Here is a 20845-nt window from a genome sequence, read left to right as displayed (position 1 = left end):
TTAATGACAAGGCGAGCCGCCGATCCTTCCATCGATGACACAAAGAAAGCTCTCAATGAAAGCACCAATGTCGGTGTCAAAAAGGGACGATCTCGGGTAGGGGGTCCCGAACTGTGTGTCCGAGGATCGAAGGTAACAAAAGACAAAGGGGACACGATGTTTACCCAGGTTCGGGCCCTCTTGATGGAGGTAAAACCCTACTTCCTACTTGATTGACTTTGATGAATATTGGGGTTACAAGAGTTGATCTACCTCAAGATCGTAATGGCTAAACCCTAGATGTCTAGACTATATAAATTCTGATGATCTTTACAGACTAAACCCTTCGGTTTATATATGCACCGGGGGGGGGGTATAGAGTCAGTACACGAGGGAAGGAAACAATACATCCGGACTCCAATCTTGCCTTCCACACATCCAGGAGTCCTATCCGAACACGGAGGATAACCTTTCACTCTATCTTCACGGCCCATCAGCCCGGCCCATGCTTGAATATGCCGGACACCTGTGGACCCCCGAATCCAGGTCTTCCTCAGATCCCCCACCCGTGGAAATAACAAAGGTTAATGTGGATGGCGCTTATGATGTAAGAACCGGGCATGGAGGATGGGGGATAATCTGTAGGAATACTTCTTCAGAAGTTCTACTTGCAGCAGTGGGGGAATTGTAGCATATGTCGAATGCTTTGCATACAGAAATGATGGCCCTATTAAAAGCTGCAAGTCTGGCGGATTAGATAGGGATTCAAAAAGCTATTTTTGAAACTGATAGCCTGATGCTCAAGCAAGCTATTGGGTCTACCTCATTTGACTTCAGTCTACTCGTGTTCGGAGAGATAAAGTTAAAATGCACAAACTGAGATTTCTCATGTTTCTCGTGTATGTAACAAGCCAGCTCATGTGCTAGCGGCGTTGGGTACAGGGGTAGACCATACATCTAGTCGAGTTTGGTATGATAATTACCCTGTTGATATAGCCCGTGCTGTAACCGGCGATTCTGACGCGTTGTAAATGGAATACAAGTGTTCCATGTAAATGTAAAAAGAAAAAGCAGGCCAACCGAGTAGGTGTCCCCTGCGAATTCCTCTTTCCCCGTTCGCGGGCATTCCCAAAATGAAATTCCGCTCTCCCTCCATTTCCCTGATCCCCCCGGGCCGAAATTTCTCGAAACACCCACTGTGCACCCGGTCCATGAACCGCCCACCGCCCACCCCCCACCAATCCCACATTCCACCCCACAAACCGCGCCCTCCTCTCCTCCCGTACACCGCCGCCGCTTCCCCCCAACCACACCGCACACCACCAACGGCAAAACCCTCCCCCAAATTCGAAACCTCCTCCCCTCCCCTCCCCTCCGCCGATTCGATGGAGGCGCCGCCGCCGCTGACGGCGGGCGCGGTGACGGAGATATGGGAGCTCCCGAACGGGCCGGCGACGTTCCAGCCGGTGCTGCAGGTCGCGGACCTTCGCCCCGTCGTCGCCAAGAACACGACCGCGGCGGCGGCCGCGGCGCAGCACTCGGAGCGGTTCCGCATGCTGCTCTCCGACGGCGTCCACTCCCAGCAGTCCATGCTCGGCACCGGCCTCAACGACCTCATAAAGGACGGAACCCTCCGCGTCGGCTCCATCGTCCACCTCACGGACATGACGTGCAACACCATCCAGAAACGCAGGTGCGTCAACCGACATTTATTCTCTCCCTTTGCCCTTGATTGGATCTTGATCTGCTTGCCTGGCTTAGTACTCGGCTGTCGATTTGTCCGGGGCACCAGCGATTTCAGCAAAGGTGGTATCTTTGTGTTAGTTTCTTGATTGAGTTGCAGGTAGGCGCGTCTAGTTGGTGCCTGTCAGTGGTAGATCCAGGAATTGAACTTACCGGGGCGAAACATTTAAGGTCTCAAAATTTTAACGTACAAATGCAAGTCCGCTGAACCAAAACTCATAAAACTCAAATGCGAAGCTAGATGCACTCGAAAATTAACATAACTAATGGTTCAAAATAGTTCAAGATTCTCAACAACTAGGTGGCGCAACCACCAAAAAACACAAAAGACAACATAAATGCCATAGAGAGCTACTAACATGGACTCCCGCTGCTTGAATCATTCATTCCCTGGCCCAAAATGTCCAACTCCAATTCTAATAGGTACCTACAACTAGTGAACAAGCTGCATATCAATATATATCTTAGCACAAGTATGCTAATAGTTTGAAACAACAGCTAAGAAAAGTATTTACTGAAGTTGTAATTATACGAGGATGGTTTGGTAGATGGCCTCTAAGGTTCCTGAAGCCATGAAAATTTTCAATAATCTTCTTGTTATCAATTCTAGCAAATATTTCTCGCTCAGGATAGCATATCATCATATCATTCAACCAATTATCAGATATCTTATTTGTCAAATCTGTCTTTATGATGTTAGTCGCTGAGAAAACTCTTTCAACTGATGCCGTCGCTACTGACAAAGTCAAAGCAAGTTTGATGAGCCGATAAACCAACCCTTCTAGGGGATTCTGTGTCAGAAAGCGCGAATATTTATTTCATTCCATTAAAAATAAGAAGCCATCTATCCGTACCGTAATATTTTGGAATATTATGAATTAGAGAAATTTACATGCTTTCTCATTCCATTCGCGAGGAGCTGGATGAGAAGAAACTCTCATGTCCAGTTTTGCAGTAGAGATGGAACTAAGAAAGAGAACCATCGACTATAACCCCAAAAGAACCAGATTTCGCAAACAATATAGAGGAAGAATGAAAGGAAAATCCTGCCGAGGCAAGGAAATTGTAAATGTTCCTTAGTTTCAACCAACTTGAGAGGAAGATTAGCGAGACTATCACAACCACAAAAAACAGCAGACCTTTTCATCGTATCAATTTATATCTTGAGCTGACCATCCAAATGATATTGGTCTTCTTGATTGAAGTCAACTGAGAAAATAGATGCAAGCCCAAGTAGCTTCTCATGATTAAATCTGCTAAATGAGTCTCTAGGATCTAGACTCGTAAATCGTAATGCATATCAATAACCTTGTTTAAGTCTTACTAAGTCGATTGTTCATCTCAGCTATGCTTCTTCAAGAACCTTGAGTATTTCAATCTTGTAGTGATGGAAGCCAATGTTTTAAAAGCGGTAAAGCGAAGCGAGGCGCTGGGGGGTGCCTCATTGCTTAAGCGTAAAGCGAGGCGACACTTTAGACAGACTCTGAACCTGATGGGCAGTAGAATAGAGTACCATTTAGGTGAGACATACATACCTTGACTCTAATCCACGAGTGAGCACATATGCATTAGTAGCCATTATTCTAATCCATCCACTAAGCAGTAAGCAACCAACCAACTAATATAAGAGAGGCAGCAGCAGCAGCTAACAGCAGAGGAGCTGTGCATAGCATAACACATAACAGAGCAGGAAAGGCATGACAAGCTGGTGCAGATCTGAGGCAGCAGCAGCAGGTAACAGCAGAGGTTTTGGTTCTCTCTCTTTCTTTCCCCTCCTGTAACTGTTTAACCTGTGAGCCCAGTTTTCCCGCCCTTGTGTTCCCGCCCAGCCCCTTTTCCCGCCAGAAATCTCTGTTCCCCTGCCTGGCAAGTCTAAGGCGTCCTCTCTGCACTAATGTGCCAATCAGGACGCCTAAGCGGGCACTTAAGACGCCTAAGCAGGCACTTAAGACGCTTTAATGTCTATAAGGCGGACGCCTTAGACACATGTCTAAAGCGAGCTGGATGCTTTGAGCCTGGAGGGTGCTCTGACGCTTAAGCGTCGCTTTAGGGACGCTTTACAAACAGTGATGGAAGCACAAACCATTTTGTGGAACTCCTTGCTGGAATATTCTCATTCATACTAGGCACTAGTATCTCTCTCTCAACACAAAACGAAGTGGCTCCTATCCTTCATCCCTCAGCTGCTGCAATAAACTTTTCAGACACAATCATTTCCATTGCACTTACTACTATATTTTAGTCCTTCTGTTGCAATGCTTGTCACAAGTCATTAGTCAAACCAAGCACTTTAAGCATCAAATGCAAGATTTAGAACAAATTCAAAGACCTCCATATATTTCATCAAACCTGATACTTTGCTTCCATCATCAGCATCTTCCCCATCATGAGAAATTGGCAAATTGCATACACTTGAATCACCGAATCAATGTTCTATGATGAGACCCCCATCGCGTATCACCAGGTCTTGCTAAAGTCGTCTCTTGATGTTTGCTTCTTCCTTTAAGAATCTCCCCATTCTCTACTTGCCACACAATTTTGGTATGAAGCTTTTGTAGCGATGCATTTTTTCTTTCACAAGGAAGCACTGACCTACAAAACACAGCATTGGGAACAAGTCAACAAAAGATCAGTAACCATGATTACAATCATATTTGCATATCCAAAGAAATCACTAACGGCAAGAATGCCCTTCACAAAAGCCACAACTAGTAATTGAAGCTGATGGGCGGAGCGGTGAACATATAATGCACGAGGAGTTTCATCTAACACTAGTTTCTTTAATCATTTAGTGCCCCCGCGTATTTGAGGCTCCATCATACCATTGACCTCTCAATCTAGACATCGATAATTTATGGTTAGCAAACACTTCACTCAAGGATCTTTTGAGAGACGCAGATGTGGTGTTGACAACATGCTTGACACCAAGTAACCTTTCCAAAATATCTTCTTTTATGTTTAGAAACCTCACAATGATAGCCACTTGTTGTTGGTGGAGAGAAATGACCATCCCCAAGCTCAGTCATGATGACCTCGGTGGTTTTTCTGCGCAAGCATGTACAATTTGCTTCTGGATATCATGACAAGCCATTTGATGATTCCGAGGAGCATTATCAATTTATCATTGAGTTCATCAGCTGCAGCTTTGCATCTTTTAGCATACCAATTCAACATCTCACGAAAACTACCCATGTTTCTTGAAGTCTTAGACTCATCATGGCCATGGAAAGCAAGCCCTTGACTAAGAAGAAACCTCACAACACCCATAACAGCCAACAAATGTCTTGATATTGAAGATGGCCCCTCTCAGTTTGAGTAGTGATTGCATATGCCACACTCTGTTTCTGATTCTTGAAATCTGCACAACGTCTTCTTGCATTGTTGTGAGCACTCTTTATCAAACTTACATGAAGCCTGCAATATTCCACTGCCTTCTTCCAGTTTTTATACCCATCCTGCTTGAAGACATTGCCCCCAAACTTACATGGCTTGCTGACTGCTTAAGAAAGCAGCAAAAAACATTATTCATGGTTTTTGTCTACACTGTACTCTAGCCAATCAAACCCCTCAAACCATTCCTCTCTGAATACCCTATTATCTGTATTAATGTTGCAAGGAAAATCATGCCCAAGCGGCTGACATGGACCATTCTTCAAATATTCCCTCCTAAGTGCATCTCTAATTTCTGGGTAAGTATTTTCTCCGATTTGTTGCCGAAGTACCGGATCAGGTTCAATGTCAGCTTGACTAAACCCTTGAATAGGAGCTTGCAAAATGTTAGCATCAGAGGTCTCATTAGCCACCTCAAGTTCAAGAACAGGAGCATGTGAAATGTTTGCATCAGATCCTTCATTAGACACTTCAAGTTCATGAACAAATTCAGGTTAATTATACACTTGAGCAGACTGCACTTGTGGTTCAGTAATTGGGGTAGTTCCAAAATAAGCAGCAATTGGTTTCATTTTCTTATAGATTCCCTACATTACAACATCACCATGTTCAGTAATTGGCTAGAAAAGTAGAAATTGAAGGTGAATGTTAGAAGAAAATGGACTGGACAGTATCAGTGTGTACCTGCTGGTTGCGCTTGCTGCCTTTGCAAACTGCAACTCTCTGCTTGCGCGAGCTTGATGCTGTGGCGCCGCCACTGCCTCCCACGCTGGATGCCCCCGGGACTGCTTCTCGTTCGCCCATCCATGGATTTGCCAGGTGCCAGGCGTCCGGCTATGCGGAGCTCAGTGTCGTCGGCGGCGACGGCGATGCCTAAGTTAGGGATCGCGCTTGCTCTGTTGGGGATTTCCTGTTGCCTGGTCGGCTTGGGTGTGGGATAACCTGCAAGCTAGTTTTGGGCTTTGGCCTGCATGTGCAACTGGGCTGCGTCGTTAGTTAAGTGTTGGCCCACGTAAAAAACAAATAGTAATTTTTTGTTTGCCTGCTTCTGGCTACCGGGGGCGGCCGCCCATACCAGCCCCTACGGTGGCACCGCCACTGGTGCCGTTGATATTCAACATGTGGAGATGCCCCATTTGCAATAACTGCCCTATGAGCCCTAGGGAACTTGCAGGATACAATAATGTTTTGGATGCTATTGTAAATTGTTATTTATTGCTTGCAGCCGGCTTCTTGGGATAATGAGTGGGTTAAAGCGTTAAACATTATGTTGGTCTTATTTCAGCTTCAAGCCTTCATTTGATTGTTTTCTGATAATCCTGTAGCATTTTACTAGCAGAATATATGCCATTACTCATTTTCTTTTCAGTTCTCATTCAATCCCAGCAGAATAAGTTATCTTTGGCATGGGTACTGTTGACAAAATTAGGGGGGTTTGGTGTTTGATGCAGTGCTATGTCAATGAATGTGTTGAACGTTTCATGTTGATCTAATGCAAATAATATGCATAGCCTGCTTGCAATCTCATTCTTCCGAGGACCCTAAGAAAGTTTGATTTCATATTCTACTGTGATTTCGCATGCGGTTGTCTGTTTGTGAGTGCACTCCCATCCAATGAAACACATTTCGCTTCTCATGTTTTACCAGGTTACCAGCGACAAGAAAGCTCCATCCTCCTAGTTTGTGATAACCTTGTGTAGGAATTTATAACCCATGGCATCATGTCTGTATGTTTGTTGCAGAAAAAAATGTGTTCTATTTTGTGCCAATGCTTATGGCCTACGATCTGTTATTTTGATTGTTGATTGCCGTGTCAATTAATGAAACAATTTACATCATGTGTTTGGAACCTTGTTTGTTCCCTTTGTGAAAACATGAAGGCTAGATTTTTAATTCTAAAGACAAAGGGGCATGTTAGCTATTATATTCTCCTATGTCTTCAAATTGCTTGTTCTCGTACCGTTTTATGAGCTTAGTTTGTTTCTAGAAAACAAATATCTTCTGGTAGAACTAACCAGATAGCTTTAAACAATTTGATATTTGTATATGGATTTCTAATCAGTTGGGCTGAATTCTTTTCTATTGCTTCAGGATCGTTATTGTTGTCAAACTTGAAGTTCTCCAAAGTGAGTGCCCCAAAATTGGGACACCAAAGATTTATGAGAAAAGCTTACCTGAGGGACAGGAGCCTAACTTACCGGCCAATGCTGCTCAAACAAACAGTGGAAACTATTCTGGCCCAGGCATGCTGGGGTCTGCAGTTGCTCCAAGGGTGGAACAGATTGGTAACAATCTGTCATATGGTAGACCCAACAACGGTGGCCCAGGCGTGGGCTCTTCAATTTGTCAGTCTGTTCAACCTGGTGCTAACAATGTGTTGTCTGGTGGAACTTATGGTGCAATGTCAGCACAAAACACAATGAATGCTAACGTGGTGCAGCCAAACTCTCATCAAAACCAAAGTTTTGCGGTTCCTGGCACAGGTGGGGGCTTTGGCCCTCCTGGCAATATATATGGGCGCCCTGCACAGCCTTCATATCAGCAGCCACCTCCACCCCATAGAAATAGTGGCCCAGTTGCTAAGAATGAAGCTGCTTCTCGTGTTATTCCAATTTCTGCACTGAACCCATACCAACGTACATGGACAATAAAGGCTAGGGTGACTGCGAAGGTTCAGGTCAAGAACTTTGTTAATGCAAGAGGTCCCGGAAAAGTCTTCTCCTTTGATCTCCTTGATGCAAATGGTGGAGAAATTCGTGCAACATGCTTTGGCGCGGCAGTTGATCAGTTCTATGACTTAATTGAGGTTGATAAGGTGTACTTGGTATCCAGGGGATCGCTAAAACCTGCAAACAAGAGGTTTAGCCCTTTAAACAATGACTATGAAATGAACCTTGAGCCTTCATCATCTATAGAAGTTTGTTCTGGTGATGATAGCAGCATCCCTAAGCAGCAGTTCAATTTTCGGCAGATCAGCGAAATTGCAAACATGGATAAAGATACCACGGTAGACTTGCTTGGTGTTGTTACTTCAGTTAGGCCTTCTTTTACAGTAATGCTTAAGAATGGCGGGGAAACCCAGAAAAGAGTTCTTCAACTGAAGGACATGTCTGGTTGCAGTGTGGAAATGACCTTTTGGGGTAACTTCTGTGATGCTGAAGGTCAGCAGCTGCAGTCGCTGTGCGATTCTGGTTTGAATCCTATACTTGCGCTGAAATCTGGCCGAGTTAGTGAATTCAACGGCAAAACAGTGGGTACAACTAGCTCAAGTTTGTTAAAAATAAATCCAGATTTCCCAGAAGCTGAAAGGCTGAGGCAGTGGTACATAACTGAAGGAAAAATTGCTGCCTGCACTTCCTTATCTGGGGAAATGTCAAGCATGGGCAGGACTGATGTCCGGAAAAAAACTGCACAGATCAAGGATGAACGCATGGGGCAATCAGAAAAGCCTGATTGGATCACCGTTCAAGGTGCAATTTCACAAATCTACACTGATAATTTTTGTTACCCAGCATGCACCAGGGAGGTTAATGGTAAAAGCTGCAACAAAAAGGTCACAAATAGTGGTGATGGGATGTGGCTATGTGAGAGATGCGATCAGAGCTCTGAAACGTGCGAGTATAGATACCTGCTGTCGTGCCAGATCCAGGATCATACTGGGTTCACCCCTGCAACTTCGTTCCAAGAGGCTGGCCAGGAGATAATCGGCCTCTCAGCACAAGATCTTTTCAGGATAAAGCATGAAGAGCAAGACGATGTACGTTTCGCAGAAATCATACAGCAGGTCCGATTTCAGCAATACCTATTCAAGCTGAGAGTCAAGGAAGAAGTCTATAATGATGAGCCGCGTGTGAAGTGCAACATTGTTAAGGCTGAAAGATACGACCCAGTGAAAGAGAGTCATTTTTTTCTGGGGGCCATTGATAGTCTTTTGGCGGAGGACGCTTCAGGCTCTTCCCCTGGGCTGAATGGTGGTCCTGCTGTTAATGCTGGCTTCGCCAACTCAGAAGCTGGACAGAGTGTGCCAGCCTCCAACAATTCCTATGCCGCGAATATGGGTGGCCCAAATCAGTTTGGGCAGCAATTCAGCGCATCTCGCGGGATGCCGACTGCACCATCAGCGACACCAGCAGCAGGTAGTGGCTTCGCGGCTAATTCCTATGGTCCTTCAGCTGCCAATGCCAGCTCAGGCTTGTGTTTCAAATGTAACCAGCCTGGGCACTTTTCAAGAGACTGTCCAGGGCAGGCTGCCTCCTACAGTTCTTCGGTTGGCGGCAACGCCAACACTGGTCTGTGTTTCAAATGTAATCAGCCTGGGCACTTCGCGAGAGACTGTCCGGCGCAGGCTGCCGGCCACCAGCGCCAGACGTATGCGAATGGCGCCGCGGCAGGAGGATACAACAGGCAATCCTATGTTGGTAGCTAAGTAGTTTGTCCGATCACTTATTTTCTGCTCTCTACTTTGGTACTGCTTGTAGTATTTTCATGTCTGCACTACCTGGTCTTGATTGTCAATAGATGTTGACTGGATAAGGGAACTAGTTTGCTATATTTAAAAAACAAACTGGGGAGGGTCTCACTAATCGGTAGTTGTTAATGGAGCTCGGGCTCCATGGAACCCTTAATTTGAAAAAAAAATCGAAAGTCAAAATTTCGAAACTTAAAAAGTTGATTTTTGAAAATTTTGATGCACCTTTTTGTTTTGTAACTTGATGCATCTTTTCTGTACAGTACACTGAGCCACACGGATTATTACCGACCAAATTTATTATGGACCGGTCTAGCGAGCGGCCGGCTGCTCGCTACACTTTGCGAGCGGCCGGCCTAAAATTGTAAGTTTTGGTTCTTAATAATCTATAAATAGCAATTATTTAGTGTGTGTCTTTTTTGTCAGTTAGTGGATGTTTGTATTAGCATTAAATAGACTAGTCTGCGAAACACATTTATTTGTCTTTTAAATCTTTAAAAAGTTATATCTTTTAAACCACATGTTGGAATTCAGATCCGTTTTCATCTTTGGATTCATTGCGACGAGATCTTTGAAACTAGATCCCGCATGGGTATGTTTTGACGAATTTTGTTGATGCCAATTTTGGTGCTATATGGTGCAACTAAAGTATTGCATTGTGCAACTAGAATACATTGCCGCGCCAACTGAGTATATATGTGTGTAACTAGTCCTGCCAACTAAATATCAATGCGTGTGCAACTAGTGTCCTGCCAACTAAACATCAATGTGTGTGCAACTAGACTATATTACAAGCTAACTAAGCATATGTGTGTGCAACTAGTCTTCCTGCCGACTAAACATCAATGTGTGTGTAACTAGACTACGTTACAAGCCAACTAAACATCAATGTGTGTGCAACTAGACTACATTACAAGCTATGACAACTCATATGCGACTATGCGGATCAGATTGTGCAACTTTGTGGCTATACATGTGCCAACTAGGACTACTATGTGTGCAACTACAACTACTGTGGATGCATCTTCAAAAAACTAGGTTTGAAAAAAATTGCACCATGTAGTACTAAACTTGCACAAAGCAGTACTGAAGTTGCACAATATAGCGTCAAAGTTGGCATCAAAAAAATTTCGTCGAAACATACTCATGAGGGATCTAGTTTCAAAGATCTCATCGCAAAGAATTTAACAGTGAAGACGGATCTGAATTCCGATGCGCGGTTTGAAAGATGACTTTTTAAAAATTTGAAAAACTAAAATAATTGTACGTGAAGTTGTTTCTTTTAAATTAGGCTAACTAGTGTGAACACATTAAATACTGATAATGACATGCACTAACAAACAAAAATACAACTCATGGATGGTAAGAAAGCCCGGCCGCTCGTTCTCTTCAATTAGCATGCGACCATTTTTTAAATTTTGGGATTTATTATTAAAAGTGTTTCGGGTCGGTGTGGCTTTCATACCCCTGTCTCGACAGTCCGTCTGACTGTCAGAACTTTCCATCCTTTGTGTCTTATATATAAACATTAATCAAACCAAGAGATACTCCTAAACGAGTAGCAACTTTCTCGATCACCACACGACCAAAAATAGATACAACTGCAAACGGAATTGCCTGTGGTATGCTCAATGTTGTGAAGCTTGGCATTGTGCATAACACGACTGCGTTGTGTGCCATCCGTATTGGGCTTGGCCGCGATGCGCTTGCTCAACCGCAAGCCGGCCTCGGCATTTGGTAATGCCCCCAAAGCCATGGTATAGTATGTTGTCTAAAAAAACGTTTTTATATTATGAGACCGAGGAAGTACTTCATAATGTGTTTTTTCAGTTCTAACAGTGCTCCGTGATCTAAAGTGGCCAGACCCTATTGCCAGAAAGAGGTTTCTTCGTTGCCCTTGCGGCTGGTACCAACCGGTCTGTCTGGCACGTGCTTGTCATTTTTCTTTTACCTTGGATGTTCTTTTCTCTCGAAATGAGGGATAAAACATCCAGCCTTTGTATTGATTGGTGCACATAACTCTTAATTAATCATTGCAACGTTTACAAGGTCTAGATAAGTCGAAAAACGATTTTAAAAAAAAGCCACACATGGCTACAGGAGGGAAAGACTAACCGGACATAATCACGAAAGAATGAAGCCTCATGCACCACCAATCCTATGGCTAGGTCGCCACCCATGTCGACTGAACCTTAATTTTGCCTCAGATGCTAAGTTAGTTGCACTTCTAATCACATCAATCTCGATAATGCAATGTGAAACCTTGGTGACAGACCAGCCACACGTTTCCCAAAGCTGGAACTTGACACTTGGAACAAATTCTTGTAGCTGTTCCGTGTTCCCTGCCTTCTACGTAGGTGCCATGGCAGGCAGCTTCCTGCTCTTTGCAGGTTGATATGACCTATTAGTAGGCCCTCTGACCACTGAAGTTTGTATCAGCCGTACATAGATAGACCATAGATTCTGCCTACACTTCTGTTGCCATGAGTGCCTAATTTCAAAAGGACCGCACTATTTAGCACATGTGTGGCAGATAGCAAAATTGTCACACACCTCTTTTTTTCCTTCTAATTGCATGCATGCATGCTACTCACTCGCTTCTTTCATGTTTATTTCTTTCTTTAATTACATACATGCACTAGTGGAAAAAACTGATGTCATGCTAAAATCTCTTTATTCCGAAATTCAAAATGTTTTGTAGCCCAAATCGTCGGTCCGATGCAAAAACTGTTATCACATAAAAGATTCGTCTCGACGAGATCTTCGAAACTAGATCCCATGTTGGTATGTTTGATGACTTTTTTTTGGGTCAATAGTTATCATGTCTGAGCTGTATAAGTTACCACGCCTGTGGTATGTAAGCTATCATGTTATTTTCACATAAGTTATCGGGACATAAAAATGGTTCTCACAAGCTTCTTCACATGTATATGTATGTATGCACTACAGGGCAAACAAGCGGATGTCATCATAGAATCTCTTTATTTCAAAAATTCAAAATGTTTTGTAACTCAAACCGTCGGTTTGATGCAAAAACCATTTTCACATAAAAGATTCGTCACGACAAGATCTTCAAAACTAGATCCCATATTGGTATGTTCCGATGACATTTTTCAGGTCAAAAGTTATCATGCCTCTGCTACATATGTTACCACCCATGTGGTATGCAAGCTATCGTGCTATGTCCATATAAGTTATCGGGGTTATAATTTTCAACAACTCCCCCCTTGGTCAAAAGTTACCACAATGTTTACACGTAAGTTATTGGATATGCAGTTCGTATATTACCATGATATTTCACATAAATTAGAGGGCTATATATTTTAACTTGTTTCCCTCCTTGGTTAAAGTTATCATGGTGTACGTAATTTATCCGGTATGCCGTTCGTATATCACCGTGTTATTTTCATATAAGTTATCAGGGGTATATTTGAAAATTAAAAATGTTTTGTAACTCAAACAGTCGGTCCAATTCAAAAATCTAATTTCACATAAAAAATCCATCGCGATTAAGACCTTCAAAACTCAATCTCATGTTGGTATGTTCTAATGACTTTTCTTGAGAGTCAAAAGCTACCACGCCTAGGCTAATGAAATTATCACGTCATCGGTGTGTATATATTATCATGTTATTTGCAAAGAAAAGTTATCATGGATGTTTTCAACAATTTTTTTCCTCAAGGGTGAAAAGTTACCATGGTGTTTTTAAGTAAGTTATCAGATATGTGGCGTGTATGTTATCAAGGTATTTACACATAAGTTAGAGGGGGTACATTTTTAACAGCCTTTTTACTGCGGCAAAAGATTACCATGGTATTTGTACCTAAGTTATTGAGTATGTTGCATGTATATAGTACCATACTATTTACACATAAGCTACTCGGGATATGTCTTTGCAACAATTTTTGGCCTCGGGTTCAAACTTATCACATAGTTTATACGTATGTCTTTGAGTATGCGGTGCATAAATTATCATGATCTTTACGCCAAAATTATAGGGGTTATGTTTTCAATATCATTACCACGGTGTTCATACATAAGTTATCAGATATGCATTGCGTAAATTATCATACTATTTACATAGAAATTACCGAGGTATTGTTCTTCAAATAAAATTTCTCGATAGAAATTAGCACGGTGTTGCAGATAAGTTATTAGGTCTATGATGTGTAAATTAGCATGCTATACACATAAAAGTTACCGGGTATATTTCAAGAATTTTGTTCCTAGGTCCAAAAAATTATCTGGCCTGGACTGCATAAGTTACCGCACCTGCAGTATGTAAAATTACCATGCTGTTTATGCAGATGTTACCGGACATTAAACCTGAACTATTTTCAACGTTTCAATGGGGTTTTTTAGGTCGTAATATCGTCCGGTACAACCAATCGTTAGCAATATTGTTTACATGTTGCTTCCAATAAAAAATCGTTTGAGTTGTCGGTCTACTTGTGGGTTGTTAGGACCACAAGTGTGCTTGATTTATGCCGTCTAGGCCCGATTCAGGTCGATGAGCACCGATACAGTGGTAAACCCAAACTTAGTGCAAAAATTTACAGAGGTGTGATGTTCATTTTCTACTATATAAGTACAGGAGAGGAGATTGTGTAGGTTAGGGATCCCAATTCAAACTCCCTGAATCTTAATGCTAGTGTTTCAGGCCTTTGTATAGTGATTTGTTGGAGCCTTTTGCAATCCATCGGCCGTGCAAATAACTGAACTTGATTGGAATGATTAGTCTATTCACCTAAGCTTCAGACAACACTGAATCTTACAAGGGGTTGCAACAGGGAGGTGAGCAGCAGTAGCAGCCACAAGAGGCGTTGGTGAAAAAAACAGGAGCAACAAATGTATATGGATTTGGAGCCGCCTCATTGCAGAATAAGAGCAGCAAGGACGATGATCAAATAGGAGCGTCAGTGTAAAAAATCAAGCCGGCTCGCCGCCGTACTTCTGCTATGTCACTACGTGCTCCGCTGCGCCCCGCATCACATGCAAACCCAATCTAGAATCAACAACAAATCAAGCCGTCTCGCCGTCTTAGGGAGCAAAACAAGCACAACGGGGAGCTTCCAGTCCTAGGCTGCCGTTCGTGATGAATCCGAGAAGATGGGAGGGAGTTCTAGTCCTGGGCGTACCTAGGCGTCGCCGTGGCCATCGAAGAGGTGCGACGAGAGGCGGAGCGCGTCGGCGTTGAGACCCAGCCCATCGAGGTCGCGGCGCCTGGCGAGGAGGCGCACATAGATGTCAGCGAAGCGCGGAACCACGGCGCAGGCGTCCTCCATCTCCCCGCTGCGGCCGGGCGGCCGGGCTTGTGAGCGCATCTCTTCAGGCCGGCGTGCCTTGCGGGCCAAATCCACGGCAAGGAAGATTCATGTGGTGGTGCGGGGATGAAGACGAGCGAAGGGGAGGAATAGCCATGCGATGGAGATCAGACATCGCTTGGGTCGTTTGGTAGTTTTGGCAATCTGCCACACGGTTGTCATATACATATTTCGATTTCAAAAAAGGGGAAACATATCAGTTCAGACGGGTAACGTCGTTGGCGTATAAACCTTGATTCCAGACGCATGCAACACCTGACCTGCCGGCGTCAAGTCTTCCGGTCCGGTAGGCATCTGATGCATGCATACCGTGCCTTCGTTACTTTGCACTTTGCGGTAACTGATGGTTCATGTGTAGCGGCGATTGTATAGGTCGATGTCGATCGATGTTACATCGGCAATAGCAGGCGAAGATGGAGCAAGATTTGGACCAGTTAATTATTTTCTCAGTGCTTTGACAAACATGACTCCTGTTACTCTCAAATTGATATACTCCTTCGGTTCATTTTTGTAAGAGCGTTTAGACATTTAAGACAACACTTAAGACATTCAATTTAGCTGTCTAAAACATCTTATAAAACTAAACAGAGGGAGTATTAAGTTTCAATAGATCTAATTTCTTCCCATCACCTTTAGGAATTAGGATCTTGGATCCCACACCATGTGTAAGCAACTGAAATCTCAAATGATCAAAGTTAACGACAGAGACAGGCCTAGGGCAATTGAGGCTGTAACCCACCTTGTAACAATAGTCTCTTTTACAATTTCGTCGAGTATACAAAATTACCAAGTGCATCACTCAAGCTAGCTTCGTCCTAGGCGTAACCCGATGCTAGGCGATACAAAATTCTAGAGTGAGAGACAAAGCAGAGGAATCTTATAGCCGGAAAAAAAGGAAAGACCTTTTGCTATTGAAACGTAGCTTTTGCTCCAGCTTTGTTAATAAGCACTGCCGAACTATGCACTGTTTTCCCCTATTTTTTCTAATGCAGGCGCATACCACCGAACTAAGCACTGTTTTCCCCTACAGAAGCAATTAAGTACCAACTTTACCGGACTGCCGGTTGTTTATCACGTTTGGAAACCCTGCAAGTGCAAATCAACAACATTTTAGTTTATTTTTCTCTTCCTAAGGAAAGAAGACAACACCTCTTTCTACTTCAACGAGTTACATGTACTCCACATGGAATCTCTCCTACCCGATTAGTTCGGCAGCGGAATCAGATTAGCCGCAACAACTCACGCGATTAAGTATCTTAAAATCCTTGACTACCGCAGCCATTGAACCAAGTGTGAATTGTTGCGTGTTGCATGAGGTTCGTAGTCCACTGACGGAGAAGAGAGATGCGGAAACATGCAATGAATTGCCCAGCCTTGTTCTAAACGAAACAAGCAAATTAATCAGACTAACTACCCACCACAAAAGGCTGAGCTTGTCAGCTTTGCACATGATTCGATCAAATTGGCATATTTTACCTGCTCGTACACTTGCCATGCGCAGAGAGGCACCATCTAGCAACCGGGTCATCTCACTGTCGCCACGCGTGTAGATCAGCTCTCTACTGCTTCGGTGGAGGCACGTCTTTCTCACTTTAGGTCTTTAAGATCGAGCGCGATGACTTTAAGATGAGCAGGATGATGATGAGTCGACACCAATCACAGATTCCACTGGCAACATAGAGATGCAATCATACAATGTTCGGCAACGGAGGAAACTTAAAAGCACCAGAAAATATGAAGATCTTCTCGCGGTGCTTCATATGGTTGATAAAATGTTTTCCTTCTTCATACAAAGATGAGTGTTTTTTTTTTACTCATCACCTCTAGAGTTGATTCTTCTTCTCTACATGCACTGTACATGAAGGACCCCTCGCGACCCCTCCCCAGGGCGCCGCCAGGGGGCGATCTCAGCGCCGCCAGCAGCCAACACGAGGCAGCCTCTCCTCCGCCGCTGCCGCCGGTTTAGGCCGCGGTGGCAGCGGGCCCGGCGCCAAAGGGGCCGGGTTGCTGGATGCGACGGCATCCCTCATGGATCGGCTAGGGCGAGTCCAATGAGGAGCACATGCGCAGCGGCCAGGGCGGCGCCCCCGGTCATGCAGTGGCGGTGCTAGCTCCCGTGGTCGTTGGGAACCGGTGGGTTTTCTTGCGATGGTGGGCATGGCGGCGGCCGCGGATCTGGATCCCACCCAGATCCGTCGTCGATTTTTCACATGGATGGTCAGTGGTGCGATCAGGGCTTCAGTGAGAGGATGGAGGGTCTCCGTCGGAGTATCGACGGCGGCATATGTCTTCAATGGAGAAGCTCTGCGCGGTTCCAACCAGCTGCAAGATCGGGATGACGCGGCTTCCGATGAAAATTGCGCCTAACTGCGGTCTTGGCGGGCGATGGCGGCGTCTCTGACGTCGTTTCCTTATCGAGGCATCGTCATTGCAGGTCACATCAACTCGATCAGGATGTTCTGAGAGAAACCCTAGATTTGGGTCTACCGGATCGGGTGATGACAGCGCCTTCGGTATCGTTCTCTATCCCGGGGGCATCGTTTTGGAGCAAGTGCCGGCCGAAGGGGACAAGAGGAGGAGCGGTGTTACATCTACCGCAAGGCCGACGGCGGATCACGGCGGCATGGCGCTGCGGAGTTTCGCCGTCAGGCGTGTGTGGATGGATACGTGCAGGATGGTGGCGTTGTTTGGCACTGTGGTGGCGTCGACAGCAGGACTGGCAAGGTCGGTGCGTCAGTATCGGCTCTGAAGATGGATCGGTGGAAGACGGTGGCAACGGCCTCTGAGAGTGCACCGGACCGGTGTGTGACCCATACTCGACAATGCGGCTTGGTGGGACATCCGGCTTTACATGTTAGGCTTTGGTGCGATGTCTGTTTGGTATTCGGCTCACCCTTCATCAAGTAGATAGGAGTAGTGATAGATGTTGCCAAGATGGTGACTTCAGACTTACTTATGTATTGTTTTGTAAGGTCTTTCTGAATAATTAATAAAATGGTTGCATGCGTCGTCCAGATGCAGAGAGATTGGGGTCGTCCTCCTTCAAAGAAAATCCTCTAGAGTTGTGGGTATTAGTTAACAACCCCAGACTTGCTATTTTGTGTTGCCTCGGCTCTAAAGGTTGTGTATTTGCTTGTCCATAAATTAGGTTTTAAATTTCAGTATCAGAAATATTTCAGCAGTTGCCGAAATCAATGAATGTCACTGAAACTCAGTTATTTCAGTTTTAGTTCGATCAAAGGACCAAAATTTCCAATTGAATTTGACAGAGGTCCAATCAAATATTATGAAAATCCAAGAAATAATTTAATAATTATTTGATTTTGCGTGTGCTACCAAAATTGCTGAAATATTTTGATCTAAAGGCAATTATTTCAGTATGTATCGAAACTAATGAAATTTCTGAAATCTCAACGAAATTACACTGAAAGTGAAAACTATCAACTTGTGGATAGTTTACATTCAGCTTCAGAGCTGTAACATCGTGATATATAGTTGGAGCGCATAGGCTGTTACTTTTATTGTTCAGTGGTCTTAAAGAAAATCGCCACTACAAGGACGACAGAGCAGCAGCTGATAATTGTGTCCCTACATACTTAATCCCCTATGGCAACCACCACTGAACATTCCAGACAACAAACGGCGACAGCTGCTGCTTGCTCCTGGAGCCTATAAATGGAGGTCCCATCATCCCAAGCCATGGAAGGCAAATCCTGACATCTCCTCCCCCGCCACGAAAGCACAAGCATGGCTCGCGCCATGACCGCCACCGCCGGCAACGGCGACGTGTGGGTGGAGAAGGTGGACAAGATCAGGTACGTCTACAACGCCGTCACCAGGCCTTCTGTTTCCCCTAACCCGAGGCCGGCGACGGTGACGAAGAAGCTGGCCGCCGCCAACGTCGCCATCTCCAGGAAGAACAGCGGGACGACCCTGGTCCGCGGCGTGGCCTCGCCGGAGGACATCGACGACTACATCGCCAGGAAGAAGAGGGAGTTCGCTCTAGGCCTGTAGCTCAAATGGATTAGTATCCACGATGGCATGATCATGAGCTAGGATGCTTTAAATTAACTAGTTAGCTATGAAAGCTGCGTGTTGCGGTTGTGATTATGGAGTATGATATGGAGTTGGTCATGCTCATGCATCAACTTAATTAGCGTGTGCGCCATAAGTTCTAAGCATGTTTCTTCAGGTGTTGTTCTTTTATGTCTTGTCTGAATTAAATTCTAGTATGTTCCAATGGTCATTTCAGTTTTCTGAATAAATCTTGAATGGCTCTTTTGGATGCTTCATCTCAGCAGGCAGAGACTTGATTACATCAATTTTCGCATGATCATGTGACCCCACTGAGTTTTGTATTCTGCTTTCTGTTGCCCCACGCTACCTGGAGTGGATAGACACCAGACACCTTGATGGGAATAAAGTATGCAAGATCTTTGGACTCGATTAAGCAAGAGGATTCTTCTCCTTAGGTGATCGAATTGTGATATTCACGCGTAGGCTCTTATCTTGAACGGAACTGTTTCCAAATATATGTGAATTTGTCTCTAGCTTGCTAGTGAGCATCTCTAGCCTTTCCCCGTAAAATTTACAACTTCTCAAAAAAATACTTGTTTGAGAAGCCACCTCTTCTAGCCCTTCCCCAAGGCCATTAACTCCTCAAAGTTGCCCCTCAAAACTTCCACCCTCCCTTCAAATTTGAGAAGCTCCTACCGATTCTCCGTAAACCTTCTCTCTCCACCCTGTCACTAGATCTCAAGGTGCAACAGTTGGCACGCCGCCGGAACAAACGTGTCACGACTATAAATTCCCTGCGTTGCCCCTCCTTCCCAGTCAGGGCATTGTCCGAGTGCCCCCCTAGCCCGACCATGGCGAGGATCTGACCCACTATGTTGACGTAGTTCTCGACGTGACGTTGTGCCAAAATCCAACAGAGGGCGCTACAATCATCGCCGTGCAGCACACGACCGCGGTTGCCGACTCGAGCTCCACTCTTGCAATAGGCTTTTGCTCCGCTTTATAGATAAAGCAAAGATTCATACAACCAACCTCCAGATAAGCTATAAAGGCGACGATGGGGCAACAACACAGTAATGCCCAAGGAGAAATATAAGAGAAAAGAAAAACAAGGCCACCTAGTGGCGGTTGACGGGTGAAGCTAGGATGACGACCGAATCCACGAGCGCATGCAGCATAGTGTCTAGACGCGCTCGGTCATATCATGCTGCCTAGTAAGTGGGTGCCATTGCTGCAGAAAAACAAGGAATTTGAACAAAGAGTCAGATGTCTGCCTCGGGAACACCTTCTCAATCACCATTTTATTTCTTGTCGTCCAAAGAGTCCATGACATGTCCGCAAAGATCAGCCAGAATATGCGACGGTGTCGTCCTGGCATGGTAGCCCTGGACTGGAGGAAGCCCACGAGATCCAGGGCCTCTCAGTCGGGCCCTAGTGCCTCACGGACGAACTGCCAAAGGACCCGAGCTGCCATGCACGAGAATATAATATGGGCCACGGTCTCAGGAACCCTGCATAAAAGGCAAAGTCCATCACCCGGGCCATGTCGCTTGAGCACCTCGGTCCCCAAAGGGAGGCAATTTCTAAGAAGCTGCCAAACGAAGATCTTTATCTTCAAGGGCATGGGGGCCTTCCACAAGTTAGATAGCCAAGGGATAACGGGGAGGCGGCTTAGAGACTTGTATGCGAATTTGACGGAAAACTCACCTGAAGGTGAGAGCCGCCATGATACAGCTCCACTCAAAGGAGGAAGAGGACGAGGACGAGAAGACGTAGGATGTTAGCGTCGAGGTGCGGCTCCTCATGTACGAGGCGACATAGTGGCACTACGAGCTCACGCTCGCGGAGAAGGCAGAGCACCGCGTTGTCCTCACTGACTGTGACGCGGTGGAGGAGCACCTCGCCATTGAGGCGTTGGTGGAGT

The 20845-nt window shown here is 45.0% G+C and overlaps 2 protein-coding genes and 1 long non-coding RNA gene across 3 annotated transcripts; 2 read left to right on the top strand and 1 right to left on the bottom strand.

Moving 5' to 3' along the window:
* The first annotated feature begins 1218 nt into the window (after positions 1-1218).
* On the top strand, positions 1219-9695 carry LOC125548103 (replication protein A 70 kDa DNA-binding subunit C-like). The gene is made up of 2 exons (XM_048711787.1): positions 1219-1672; positions 7204-9695. The coding sequence occupies exons 1-2, from the start codon at positions 1365-1367 to the stop codon at positions 9536-9538; spliced, it is 2643 nt and encodes an 880-aa protein (XP_048567744.1). The 5' UTR covers positions 1219-1364; the 3' UTR covers positions 9539-9695.
* LOC125548112 lies at positions 1965-7197 on the bottom strand. The gene is made up of 2 exons (XR_007300905.1): positions 5797-7197; positions 1965-5699 (listed from the first exon to the last, which is right to left on the bottom strand). It is a non-coding gene; the product is annotated as an uncharacterized LOC125548112 (long non-coding RNA).
* Positions 9696-18543: 8848 nt separating the features above from the next.
* Positions 18544-19196, top strand: LOC125508765. The gene has a single exon (XM_048673593.1). The coding sequence runs from the start codon at positions 18652-18654 to the stop codon at positions 18916-18918; it is 267 nt and encodes an 88-aa protein (XP_048529550.1). The 5' UTR covers positions 18544-18651; the 3' UTR covers positions 18919-19196.
* Positions 19197-20845: the final 1649 nt, after the last annotated feature.

This window comes from Triticum urartu, chromosome 1 (genome assembly GCF_003073215.2).
Source record: "Triticum urartu cultivar G1812 chromosome 1, Tu2.1, whole genome shotgun sequence".
Classification (NCBI taxonomy): domain Eukaryota; kingdom Viridiplantae; phylum Streptophyta; class Magnoliopsida; order Poales; family Poaceae; genus Triticum; species Triticum urartu.
This window is presented reverse-complemented; position numbering and strand designations above follow the sequence as displayed.

Coding starts and splice junctions, on each gene's coding strand:
- LOC125548103 (XM_048711787.1), top strand. CDS start 1,365: ATGGAGGCGCCGCCGCCGCTGACGGCGGGCGCGGTGACGGAGATATGG. Junction 1,673..7,203: donor AACACCATCCAGAAACGCAG/GTGCGTCAACCG, acceptor CTATTGCTTCAG/GATCGTTATTGTTGTCAAAC.
- LOC125508765 (XM_048673593.1), top strand. CDS start 18,652: ATGGCTCGCGCCATGACCGCCACCGCCGGCAACGGCGACGTGTGGGTG.